The sequence below is a fragment of the Aotus nancymaae genome, unplaced genomic scaffold (genome assembly GCF_030222135.1).
Source record: "Aotus nancymaae isolate 86718 unplaced genomic scaffold, 86718_ANA_hifiasm-v0.15.2.pri h1tg000059l, whole genome shotgun sequence".
Classification (NCBI taxonomy): Eukaryota; Metazoa; Chordata; class Mammalia; order Primates; family Aotidae; genus Aotus; species Aotus nancymaae.
In genome coordinates, this window is record NW_026988473.1 from 8,792,511 (window position 1) to 8,805,859 (window position 13,349).

The window sequence follows — 13,349 nt, forward strand, 5'->3', positions numbered from 1 at the left end:
ACACCTGCCTTGTCACCCTGTAGCCTCGGAGCACTGAGCAGAGAGGAGTCCTGGTCTCTTTGTCTCAACTGCTATCCAACAGGACAGATGCTCAGGGCTGCTGACATTTACCTTTAAGTGGCCAATGATGAATTTGTGAGCAATGTGGTTCCACATGGATTTCCTGTAGACCGACAGGTGGCCATAATCGTGTTGCAGCCATCCAGCTTGGGCCTGGGGAGAGAGGGTCACATACGCTGTCACAGCCTCAGCTAACAGGCACCGGGTCTCTGTCAGCTGGGGAGGGCGAGGGTGTCATGTCTCACCTGAGAGGTAGCAAGGACAAAGGCTGTGATGAGGGTAGGAATCCAGCCGTTGCCAAAGTAAAAGATGGTGAACCACGCAATGCTCTCCAAGGCAATGATGTGGGCCAGGTGGAGGAGGAAGAACACGTGATTGGCCTTGAACAGGTTCATGTCCTCAGCCGTTTTCCTCAGGACCCGGAAGTCCTCGGTGACCTGAGACTGTTGACCAAGAGCACAGGGAAAGGAGTCAGCCACCAGCCACCCTGGAGGGAACATACGTCTCGGGCTGCTGTGTCAATGGCCAACCCACATCCCAGAAAAGCTGTGGCAAGAGGGGACCAAGCCATGAGCCTCAACCCGGGAGGAGACCCTGCAATGGCTGCGGTTACCCCATGCCCCGCACAGCCCTGGGGTCTGCGTATTTGTCACAGCTAGGGAAGAGTGACAGAGAAAGGCTTTGACTCAAAAGTTTGCATTTTGTACATCCTGTGTTCATAGCAGCACTATTCGCAATGGTAAAAAGGTAGAAACCACCCGAAGATCTCATGACAGATGAAGGGATCAACAACACGTGGTCTATCCATGCAGTGGAACGTTACCCAGCCTTGAAAAGAGAGGAAATTCTGACACATGTTACAACGTGGGTGAACGTTGAAGACATCATGCTAAGGGAAACAGGCCAGTCACCAAAGGACAAATACTGTGTGATTCCATACACAGGTGGTCCTGGGAGAGGTCAGATTCAGAGACAGAAAGTAGAAGCGTGGCTGCCAGGGCTGAGGGATGGGAGAATGAGGAGTGAGTGTTGAATGGGTGTGGAATTTCAGTTTGGGGATGTAAACTGGATGGAGGTGACGGTTACATAACAATGTAAATGTGCTTATTTAATGTCACTGAACTGTACATGTCAAATGACTAAAATGATTAACCACACTTTTTTAAAAAAGAAAACTTTAATCCTAGCACTTTGGGCAGCCGAGGCAGGCAGATCACCTGAGGTCAGGAGTTCAAAACCAGCCTGGCCAACATGGTGAAACCCTGTCTCTACTAAAAATACAAAAATTAGCTGTGTGTGGTGATGGGCGCATATAACCCCAGCTACTTGGGAGGCTGAGACAGGAGAATCACTTGAACCCGAGAGGTAGAGTTTGCAGTGAGCTGAGATTGTGTCACTGCACTCCAGCCTGGGCAACAAGAGCGAAACTCCATCTCAAAAAAAAAAAAAAAAAGAAAACTTGCACTTTCCACCACTCGACAGAGCGCCACTTGCCCTGTGCACACTGTTGGGTCTTGAGGGGTGGAGGTAGGGGATACTCAGACTAGTGCAGGAGGGAGAGCTGAGGCAGGGAGGAGGAGGCTGTGAGTCCTGGGCACGTGGAGCCAGGGAGTCAAGGAGGGCCCTGGGAACACAACGGCATTGCAAGGAAGAAGGAACTTGGGACAGGAGGCAGGAGCAGGGAAGGAGGTGGAGGAGCGTAGTTACCAGGAGGGGAGCGGTACCCACAGGGCATGACCAGGGTGCTATGAAGGGTGGTTTTGGTGGCACCTGGTGGGAGGAAGCCAGATCTGGGAGACTGGGTGCTAATTGGTGCAGGATCTGCAGCGGAAAGGGAGAGTGGTGGACAGTCGAGGAGCAAGGCCAGGGAGGAGGCAGCTACAGGACAGGACCAGCAGAGCTGGGGAAGCTGCAGGCTAGGAGGCGCTGGGGCTGCCGGGGGGGAGATGGACCCACTTGCAAAGTAGGCAGGAGGGAACAAGCGTGGGTCGGGATGGGGTCAGGGCAGGCGATCTTGTGTGCCCTGGAGGGACAGGTGAGAGGAGGGACATTGGCCTCTAGAGGACCCACAGGGTGGCCTGCAGCTCATCAGGAAAACCAGAGGCAATGAGGGAAGTAGGGGACTGGCCAAGAGTCCAGGCCAGGAGAGCACCTGGTCTTGGCCTGGCTCTGCTAAGCAGAGGGGTCCAGCCCAGGCTGGCAACAAGAGGAAGGGCTGACTGGCACCAGGGTGGCACTTCTCCAGTTCAGTCCAGTCTCCGCTCTGAACAGGAGGTCAGAGGAAGCTCAGAAGGAGCCATCCCATGGGGCAAGCAGGAGCCACCGTGGCCTGAGAAAAGAGTGAGTAACTGACCCAGCCACCTCGCTGGCACCAAGGCCCCACATGGCATCCAGGGCCCTGCCTGGTGGTGACAGGGAAGAATTTCCACAGTGCCAGCCTCAACCCTGGGGTCACAGCGGGCCTAGCCAGGACCTAGCACAGACTTACATGCTCTGCCCGGGACAAGGCTGGGCCAGACGGGTGCAGGGAGGGAACAGGGATGGGTGCCCTCGGCCCCACAAAGGACCAGGGTAGAACCAGCAACTTCCCAGGAAGACTTGGGCAGGGGAAGGTTGGGATGAAGGGGAGAGGGGAGAGGGACGGCAAGGGGAATATTGGAGGCCCTCTGACACTGTACAATGCTCCACCATTTACATGGGGACTTCACTGTTGAATAAAACAGCCCATGAGACCACAGGGGTTGCTATTTTCATACGCTGCTGTCCTGGAAGCCCCGCACCAAGTGGGGCATCTGACCCGCAGGTGATGAACAAATGACCAGGGAAAGGTCATTCTTTCTCAAAGAGGTGTTCCCAGACCACACACCCCAAAGCCACACTGTCATCAAATGATATTCTCTTTTTCAGTGTTTCTGTCCTGTCTTTTTTTTTTTTCAGATGGAGTTTCACTCTTTTTGCCCAGGTGCGATAGCATGATCTTGGCTCACCACAACCTTTGCTTCCCTGGTTCAAGTGATTCTCCTGCCTCAGCCTCCCGAGTAGCTGGGATTACAGGTGTGTGCCACCATGCCCTGCTATTTTGTATTTTTGATAGAGATGGGGTCTCTCTATGTTGGTCAGGTTTGTCTCGAACTCCCGACCTCAGGTGATCCGCCCACCTCAGCCTCCCACAGTGCCTGTGGGAGGGATTACAGGGGTGAGCCACCGTGCCTGGCTGTCCTGTCTTTCCCCTAGATTGTCATCTGGCAACTTTCTGGAAAGGGATGGAGGAGAAGGAAAATAAAACTGGCCAGGAGACAGGAGACACCACTAGCTGTTGTCAAACTGCAGCTCCCTGGGAGGCTTTGAGATCCTCCCTGACCACGAGTGATCCACAGTGGCTCCTCCAGGACAAAGACACCCCTGCCTCCTCCCCAGTTACTGGTCCTGGGCCGAGGGGACCCTCTCTCGGACTCCCAGCCACCCCCAGCCTTGTCTCCACCCCCATGCAAGTTGCAAGCCCGACTCACGTTCTTGCCACGGTCCTGGCTGGGCTCCTCCGGGGCCAGCTCACCAATAAGCAGTGGTTTCAAGAACTTGCGCACGAATTTCAGGTTAGGGTGGAAGGCATGGAAGACATCCTAGAGAGCAGAAGGCAGTGGTAAGCCTGAGACCTGACCTCTGTCTGCTCTTAGGCCCCAGGAAGGACAGTGCTCCCCAGCAGCGGCTGTCTGTGCACCCAGACACCAAACGGCATCTCCTGTGATCTGGCCCCAGATGCTGTCTCCGGCATTTTTCCAGGACAGAGCCCTCAGTGTCCAACGTCAGTGGCAATTGCCACCTGGGCTTCTGTGCTGTTGCAGGCATGCTAAACTCCCCAGGGGTTTGTGGGTAGATGCACAGGCTGCCTTTGGGCAAGTCGGGGAATGGTGCCCCTCCAGGAAGACGCGCCAGGTTGCACAAATCGTGCCATCCCCCATCTCTTGTCAGTTCCTCACATACATGTCCAGGGTTATCAGTGAAAAGAACAAGACCAAATATTACTATGGCACTGGAAAGGTGCCGAGGAGATCACACAAACAAAAACGAAACACAGAGTTATGTCAAAAGCATTCCCGAAAAAGCCTGGGAGGAGCTAGACCATTACCATACATATTAAGGTAGCTGGGTTATACCTTGCTTTATTTTCGTTACCTTCCAAACTCTTAACACTGCTATAACGGTACACATTTTCATCTTTTTTCCCAATTATAAAGTAAAAATGTGCCGAGTTTTGGCAAAGTTAGGAAAAGCACAGCAGAATGAAGAGGAAAATAAATATCACCCAGAAAGTGATCACTATTACGAACATTTCCTTCCAAAGTGCTTCCTGGAAGCACTTTTCCTTCCAGCTTTTCTCTATGCATATCATGCATATTACATGAATTATCTCATAAAAAATCTGGCATTTCTATTAGAGATGAGCCAGCACCACGCAATAGAATGTCCCGGTGGTGAACGCTTTTTTAATCTCCATCAAATCAAGCTCCCTGACATTGGTAGGGTTGAGGAACCAGTCAAGCTGCACCATGAGAAACAATCAGAAAAATCAGGGGAGCTGGGGAGAAAAATACGGGTTTGTGAAAGAAAAAAAAGTAAGGAAAGATGGTCTAGATTAAAAGAGTCTAAAATGATATGAAAACTGCAACCCTTGAGCGGTTGCAGTGGCTCATGCCTGTAATCCCAGCACTTTGGGAGGCTGAGGCAGGAGGATCACTTGAGACCAGGAGTTCAAGACCAGCCTGAGTAACATAGCGAAACCCGTCTCTACTAAAAATAAACAAAATTAGCCAGGCATGGTGTCCTGCACCAATAACCCTGGTTACTTGGGAGGCTGAGGCAGGAAGATACAGTAAGCCATGATGACACCATTGCACTTCAGCCTGGGCAACAGAGTGAGACCCTGTCTCAAAAAACAAACAGGCTGGGCACAGTGGCTCATGCCTGTAATCCCAATACTTTGGGAGGCCGAGGCAGGGGGATCGCCTGAGGTTAGGAGTTTGAGATCAGCCTGGGCAACACCGTGAAATCCCATCTCTACTAAAAATACAAAAATTGGCCAGGTATGGTGGTGCACACCTGTAGTCCCAGCTACTCAGGAGGCTGAGGCACGAGAATCCCTTGAAACCAGGAGGCGGAGGTTGCAGTGAGCCGAGATTGTGCCACGGCACTCCAGCCTGGGCAACAGAGTAAGACCCTGTCTCAAAAAACAGACAAACAAACAAAAAACATCCTGCAATTCTTTAATCTGAAAGGCTCTTACTTAAAGGAAAAAAAAAACGAGTTATACAAGGCTTTTCAGGGGATGAATGAGAAAAAGTGAACGTGGACCAGATATTCGATTGTATCAAGGAGTTACCATTAATTTTCTGAAATGTGACAAAAGGACTGTGATTATGTTAGAGCATCTCTTTCTTTTTCTTATGAAATATTGAAGACTTAGGGATGTGATCACATAATCACGAAACTTATTTTCAAAAGCAAACTGCACATGTATAAAGAGGAAAAATGCAAATGTGGCAAAATGTTACAACTAGTGAATCTTGGCTGAGGATACACAGGTGTTTGCTTATTCTTTCCACTTTTCCGGATGTTGGGAAAACTTCAAAGTTAAAAAAGGGAGGAGGTGGAAAAGCACTGACCACTCATGGAAATCTCTTCACCCCCACACGTAAAGATCTCCCAAGGGTAACTCCCAGTCTCCCATCGTCTCCTCACTGCATCCCTGGCACCAGGTTCTTTGCTTGGTCTTTGTTCTATTTGTGTCTAGAACAGACTGACAAAGCAACACTTCGTGCAGGAGAAAACTGGGCCCACGGTTTTTTAAAAAAATGTCTGTACCCCACTAGCAGACAGAAAAGGAATGGTAGCAGAGGATCAGGTCAAGTGTATTTTCAGGGAAAAGGATTGTGCTGTTTCAGGCCCCTGGGGGCAGGCAGGAAGGAGACCCCTGGGGGCAGGCAGGGAGGAGGCCCTGGGGGCAGGCAGGGAGGAGGCGCAGGTTGCAGTGGTGACCAGCTTTGCCTTCTCTGGGAGGGGTGAGCCATCCCCACCAGAGCCTCAGCCGCCTCTGCAAAATGAGCAAGGCCCTGGGAGAGGCCAGAGGAGCTGCCAAAGTCAGGGCTCAGGGCTGGGCCTGAAAAAGCCCCTTCATTGGTCCTCCTCACATCACGCCACGGCCTTTGAGAAATGAACAGGAAGTCCCTGGTAAAGTAGTTTCCTGAGAAGCAGCTGCAGTGGCTGATAACTAATGGATTCCTCTTGTTTCATTGAAAGGTAAGATTCAGTGGCTTGCAAACGCACTCATCTCTGCTACTGCTGCCTCACGCCGCGACCCCTGCGGTCCAGGTTCCAGCTCCAAGGGGAGCAGATGGATGACAGAGCCCTTCCTTTCTCCTCAGCCATTTCCAGAGGGCCCTCAGGCAGCCTCATCTCCCTGAGGCCAGGGGTAACCCCCATGCACCAGGCAGGGAGCCAGGAGTGTTATTCATGTTACTCCCTTAAGCCTCAAAGCCTAGCTCTTGAGATGAAGATGGGGGAGCGCAGGAAGCAGAGTCCTGGCCTCCAAGTGGCAGAGCCAGGATCAAATCCAGGTCCATCTGCCTCTAGGGACTTCTTTCTCACGTGCCACACGCTTCCTGCTGTTTCAGAAAAACAAGCATTCTGCTGGATTGGCTCCTCGTCTGCGGTCAATCTGGCAGATTTCCAAGCAGGCCTGGTATGGACCACCCTTGAACATGCCACACTCCATTCCACACCAGGGCCACCTCCATTCACAACTCAGCCTCAACATCGCCTCCCAGAGGCTTTTCCCAACATCACATCTGAAAGAGCTCTGCCAACCCTGGGTCTTCCCTGGGTCGTTGCCCTGTTAGATTTTCTTAATAGCAGTCATCAAAGTTCATCATCAGACTGAGTGACATACCCACTTGTTTATGGCCTGTGTCCCCCCCACTGGAACGTAAGTCCCCTTGGGAAGGCCTGTACCTGTCCTGTTCACTGCAATAACCCCAGTGCCGGCAACGGGGCCAATTAAGGTGGCTCACAAGGGAATGAAGGGACCCAGGACCCCACAGCTGTACGCACTCTGATCTCATCCTTTTCTGCTGTGCAGTCATGATCAGACACTTGGCCTCTTCCACATTTCACACAACTTGGCTTCTGCCTCTGGAACACCAAAAGCCTTCTCCGGTATCCCCATGCTGGTGGCTGCTATAGCTGCCACCTGCTGAGGTGACATAGACACGCAGCAGAGCCACGGGAATGGCTTGCATATATCAGCCATGAATCTTTACCAAACTTCGTGAGGCAGGTCCTTTTTTAGAGATGAGAAACAGGGCGTAGGTTGGCAGAGCCACCTGCCCACCATCACACTCGGGGATGAAAGTTTGAGTCACGTGTGGCTACCTTGAGCGTTGCCCGCTGTTCATGCAAAGGCTTCCTTCAGTGTGAGCGTCCTCCTCCTTGGGAGTTGATCATTTTTTTGTGTGTTTTGCCATAAATGTGTCTCACACACTGGCAGAAGCTTCCCAGCGTCTGCCGGGTTACAGAAATGTCTGGCAGGTAGCAGGCAGACCAGGATTCAAGGCAAGGCAGGGCCAACCCAAACACTGTCTTTGGAACAAGAATTGGAACCAGGCTCTATCCTTGCCTAACAGGAGAGAAGCCAGAGACTTTCCAGGAAGAGGACCCGGGACACAGGGAAGAGAAAGGAGAGGCAAACAGGTGGAGAAAGCAGAGCTGCACCCGCTCTAGCAGGGCAGGTGTGTCGGGGGTGGGGAGGTCAGAACACCCAGATTCTGAAGCACATGTCACACTTCGCTCTTTGCCAGTTCCTGCTTCTGTCATCACCCAGCTCTGATGCCAGTCGACTTCTCCACGGGGATATTTTCCCTGCCCCTGCCCCACTCCGGGTACAACTCACAGTTGCTCACCATGCACTGAGCACCTGGTGCCAGGATGTGTTTATGGCAGTGCCCACGTCCTCTGCAGAGCAAGGCTAATCCTAATTGGATGTTGCACAACCGGGCACTTCACCCAGGACTTGGGAAGTGCAGGACGGGCCAGCTCAGGGCATACAGTGCGGTAGGCGGCAGCCCTGGGGATCAGAACTCTATGAAACAAGTGCTCTAAGAGTGGGGAGATACATAGGCGGGACTCTGGCGTTCTCCGGTGGAAGTGAAGAGCAAGACAGGGATGCTGACTTCCTTTCTGCAGCAGGGAGAGGCAGGCAGGGCGAGAAGCCCCTATGCTATATCCCCTCCAAGGAAAGAAGCAATGGAGGCTGGTGGGGCAGTGCTCTGTGGCCAAAGAGCCCCGCAGTGACAGCCTCCCACATAACACAGGGTCCATACACTACCCTGAAGGTGGAAAGACAGTGCTGCACAGGAGATAGGCCCCTGCAAAGGCAACCTGGGCATGAAGGAATTAATACCAGTCGCCACTTTCATCTCAAAACTGGGGATGCTGAGGTTGCAGCTGCAGGAATTGCATGGCTCCCACCCAGACCTCAGCTGGGGAGATGGAGCTGCCTTCCAGGCCTGGGAATTCATAAAGCTGGGGGTGGAACCCAGGTCCCCTGCCTCTAAATACTGCAACCCTCCTGCCCTGTCCAAAGGAGGCCAGAGTTCCACTTTTGATCTGTTGCCTTTTCACAAGAACAACATAGGAGCAGGTTGAAAGGTGGAACAAACCTCTGGTCTCTTCTCACTTTCCCTTGATTCTAAGAGGTCACCAAGGCAGACCGGGCAGGAACAGTTGCTGAGACAAGGGCTGAGGGGCTGATGTCTAGAGGCAGAGGGTCCAGATCCAAGCCCCAGCTGGAGAGAGAGTGAGGGGAGCACCTCCTGCAACTTCAGGTCTCTGTGAATAATTCATCTTTGTTTCCCAGCCCAGCTCAGAGCCATGGAGACACTCAATGAATGTTTGATGAATTGTTGCTGAAGAGGAGCAGTTCTGTAGTGATGAGACTGCTGTGAAAAGAGCAGACACACTCTTAGGGCAAGAGTGAGGGTTCCTTTTGCCCACAGCAAAGAAAAGACAAGAGAAGCACCATAGTACCAAAGGGAAGAGATCAGAGGTGGAAAGACGAAGAGAAGGAAGGTGAGCTGGGAGGGCGTGAGGTCAGATCCTGAGTTTAGGTCTGAGCGCTGCCGCTTGTGCCAGCTTGATGCCTCAGAGCAATAAGCGACGCCGACTGGGCTGATCCAAGCACCAAGTGAAGTGATACATATGAAGGTGCTTTGTGAGCTGCAAAAATCAAGCAACTTTTATTGTTAGAGGCAAGGCCAGGGTTCAACTTCTGTGGAAGGACCACGTAACAGTTGCCCCATTCTTCTGGTGAGACAGGTCCTGACTACCTGGTTATTTTCCTCCTCAGAAAAAAGAAAATGCCCTATTAAGACGCCTGATAGTCCCAAGAATGGCTTCCTTGACTTCCAACCTGTTTTCAGCCTTGCGTTTGGAAGACTGCAGTGATGGGCTCAGAATATTGCCTGAGAATGTTCCAGGGAATCCAGCCTCTGTCTTTGGATCAGTCTCTCCCCAGAAATGTGCCTGGTCCATAAATTCTCACTCCCCATGCTCTTGGGGAGAAACTGTCTCCCCAAGGGGCAAAGCAAAGTCGCTTGCTCAATAACCTAGGCAAATGGCACTGGATTCCCATAGCCTGTTCCTGCCTGTCTCTTTAGGTCCTCTTCCCACACGCCCCACCCACTCCATGCCGTTCAAGGCCTTTTTCCAACCTGGTCCTGGACACTTAAAAAAAAAAAAGAAAAAAAAAAACAAAGAGAATCCAGCTGCTCACTCCACCATCATTCAACTGTATCTCCAGTTCATGTATTTCATGCCTCAAAAGTCTTACTTTAGAAGACAGGAAGCTTTGGGGACAGGGATTGTTTTTACATCTTGCAACACCAAATAAAGCTAGCATAGATTTAAATTTTTTCTTCCAAATTCCTTTTTGCATACTTTCCATTCTAGCTGTTTCATAATCCTCGTGCTTACTCCCGTTTGCCTGATAACACCCTACGGAATTCATCTAGTGCTTACGGTTGCTCCAGTCCTTTGCCACAAATCAGTCTCATTGAAATAGGTACAGGTGTACCTTATAGATGAGGAGGGGGGCTCAGTCAAGTGACAACACTCAGTGGATGAGCCCAGTAATGACATCTTCTTTCTTCAATTTCAGGTCTGTTTGCAGCCCAGGTTGGCTCCCTCCCTAGCTTCTGAGAGTAACAAAGCAACCAACATCCAAGATGCCAGATTTATAGTCCATGAGAGTGACACAGAAAGCGCTGGAGCTGGACCAGAAATGAAGAGACTGTTACATTTTTATGAGACAGAGACGAGATCAGGGAAGAGTAAGGCATCCTAGTCCTCTGCCAGGAGAGATGTGAGCAATGATTTTTGGAGGGAACTCAGTGTTAAGGTCAGGTAAGCACTGAGAAACATCCAGAACAAGGATGAAATAATCAATCTGATATGGTAATTAAGCCGAAAAGTTTGCAGCAATTGTCAGACTGAGCGTTCACATAAGAAAATATGTTTAACAAGATGGAATAATCAGACCAAATCCATCAGATTTGACCTCTCCTGGGAAACTTTTTGGCGAGGGCCTGGACAGGGCAGGAACCTTCTACAATTTACCGGTGAAATCAGAAACAAACGAGCCCAAATCCAGCAACATATAGTGGAAAGACCCCTCCCCGCCCCAGGATCCAGAAGGTCTTTTACTTAGGAATTACCTTTACCCAACCTCCTCACTGGGTTGTGGAAAGGTCCAGGTGAGATAGCGCTGAAGGTATGTGAACTATACCCACCTAAGTTCTAAATAGCATCACGAACCCCCTGGCTTACGCAATGTCCACAATCAGGTAAAACAGGATGGGGCTGAAAGCTGGCTTTCCCAATCTTAGATAATCCCTGGTCCTGCTTCGACACGCCACCTGTCCACTGACCAGCTTGGGTTATGGAGGCCTGGTCTGGCCTCCCGCTAGGCCTGTCTCCATGAGATGCAAGAGGCGGGGAAGTCAAGGTCCGGCCTACACAGCGCAGAGGCAAAGCCCACAAACAGGCCCGCATCCTAGACGTCCAGGTGGAACGATCTATGCCGAGTTCATCCCTTTTCGCCTCTCCCTTCCCAATTTCACCTTCCCCAATTTCTCTATCCCATCAGACCTTTTTACTATGCGTCCAATTCACTACCACCAAGAGCCGCCCTTTCTTCCCTCCTTGACTCTGTTCTTTTCCCTCTAGCCCATTCGAATTCATGGGGTACCAGCTGAACCTCTGAAGAAATGCATGGATTTCGGACGGGGGGCCAGGTGCGGGTAGGCGTGCGGTGTAATGACTGAGCCACGCATTTGGGGTGGGTAAGGTGAGCGGCTCTGGCTTCAGAGAGGTCCACTACCTTTAGGAGTGCAAGATGAGGAAAGGGCGTTCTTGGCAGGATTTAAAAACAGAGGGCCATTGAGTTGAACGCCCGAGAGTAACCTCGAGTGCAGATGGACCTGTTGCCCAGCCCGCCTAGTGCTGCTAAATCCACCGGCTCAAGGCCTCACTCGACCTGGGCTTTGCAAACTCCAGCCCGTTCTCCTTCCACCAATCCCCGACGCTGGTCTCCAAGAAGGCCGACCCGAGCTTAGGGTGAGTCTAGATAATCCCTGGAGCGTGGGAACCCAGCTACCGGGCGGTTTTTCCCAGGCGGCCATTGCGGGCCTTCTTAGACAAGAGTCCCAGCAGGAGCGAGTCCCAGCTGGGCTTTCCTTCTCCGCCACTTAGTCTGGATGGAGAGCGGGAGACAAGTGCCGAGTCCCACACCGGGCTGCCTGCGCTCCCGCTCCTTTCCGCGGCCCGCAGAGGCGGCCATCTTCCACATTGGGGGCGCCAAAGCCGTCAGGCCCGAGCGCCCCCCTCGGGGAGTCCCTGGCTCCGGGCGAACTCCGCGGGAGGGGCGGACGCGTGGGTCCGGCGCGCGCGGTAGATGCTGCCCCGTTCTCCACTGCTGGGACTTTCACCGCAGCGCTGCCTCCCGGGGTCCCAGATCCGGTCTCCACCCCAGTTGGCCTAGAGGAGGAGGAGGAGGATTGGGGCGGGGGTACCAGTGCAATAGATGCACTTTCCTTCCCTACAGGACGTCCCAAGCTCCATTCAGCGCCGGAGGTCTGTTTGGCGCCCGGGGAGCCAGGGATCCTGACTCCGCCTGCAGCAGAGAAGGGTGGCTGGGGCGCCCCCAGACCCTTACCGTTGCATCTTCTCCAGCGTAGTGCCCGATGACCCGTTGGCCCCCCGGGTGCCGGAGGGACCATTCGGTGATGTTGTAAACCTTGCGGTCAATGACCAGCCACTTGTCGGTGCGCAGGTTATGCTTCTGAATCTCCTCCCAGCTGAAGGTGGGCATCGTCGCCTCGCGCTCGGCGGCCCCCTCGCCCTTGTTCCCCCCCTTCCCCATGCTGCCTGAGGATCGTGACGCCCCGCTCTCTGCGGCCTCCCCGCGCCGGCTGCTCGCTGCACAGACAGCTGTCTCCCGGCCGGTGTGTGCAGCCCAGGCCCTCTTCGCTTTCGGCTTTTGTCTTCTGCTACTCCTCCTCCCACCGCGCCCCCTCCCCCAGCCTCCTCGCCCGCGCCTGGGAGAGTCCCTGCCTTCTCGGCGGAGGATCCCTGGCTTCCCAGTGCCCCCAAGCGGTCCCCTTCCTCCGCCCCTCCCTCAGCCCGCCCGCTGTGGACTTTTGCCTCCAGTAAAAACTCCCCGGGAGCTCAGGGCCTCGACACCTCCTCCGCCCGCCCCTCCGGCTCCCCCCGCCCCGGGTTCCGCATCCTCCCGCGTTCCCCGCCGCCCGGGTTTCCACAGTGATCAGCAGAGCGCCTGCACCAATCGGGTCGCGTCGCCCCGCCTGCCATTGGCCCAGGAGGATCTTTCGAAGGCCAGCGGGCTGGAGCGGCGGGTCCCCGGCTCCCCCGCCCTCCCGCGTGGAGTCGAGCCCTGCTGCGAGACCGGCTACGTGTCGGACCTCCTCCCTCCCCCACGCTCCGGCCCCGGGCGCCGGAGGAGATCCCAGAGGAGAGCCAGGTTGGGGCTGCGATTGGGCTCCGCGAGCTCCCGGGCGCGTGCGCGCACGCCCGGCGCTCTGGGGGTTTGCACCTGATGCCCACACAAAGCGGGCGCGGTCACCCCGGTGCCAGCAAGCGGGCGGGCGGGCGGGCTGGGGGACGCGAGCTTCGGGTCGAGGCACTCAACTCCAGGACCAGCTTGACTAGGTGACGCCCTTCCT

General features: G+C 53.7%; 1 protein-coding gene across 1 annotated transcript in view; it reads right to left on the reverse strand.

Moving 5' to 3' along the window:
- The window catches only part of FADS2 (fatty acid desaturase 2), a 37,955-nt gene extending 25,388 nt beyond the window's left edge, over positions 1-12,567 (reverse strand). Inside the window, exons 1-4 of the mRNA XM_012454399.2 lie at positions 12,323-12,567; positions 3,570-3,680; positions 306-503; positions 112-213 (exon numbers count right to left, since the gene is read on the reverse strand). Coding sequence (XP_012309822.1) covers positions 112-213; positions 306-503; positions 3,570-3,680; positions 12,323-12,529 — 618 coding nt within the window. The 5' untranslated portion in view covers positions 12,530-12,567. The remainder of the gene's footprint in view (positions 1-111; positions 214-305; positions 504-3,569; positions 3,681-12,322) is intronic.
- Positions 12,568-13,349: the final 782 nt, after the last annotated feature.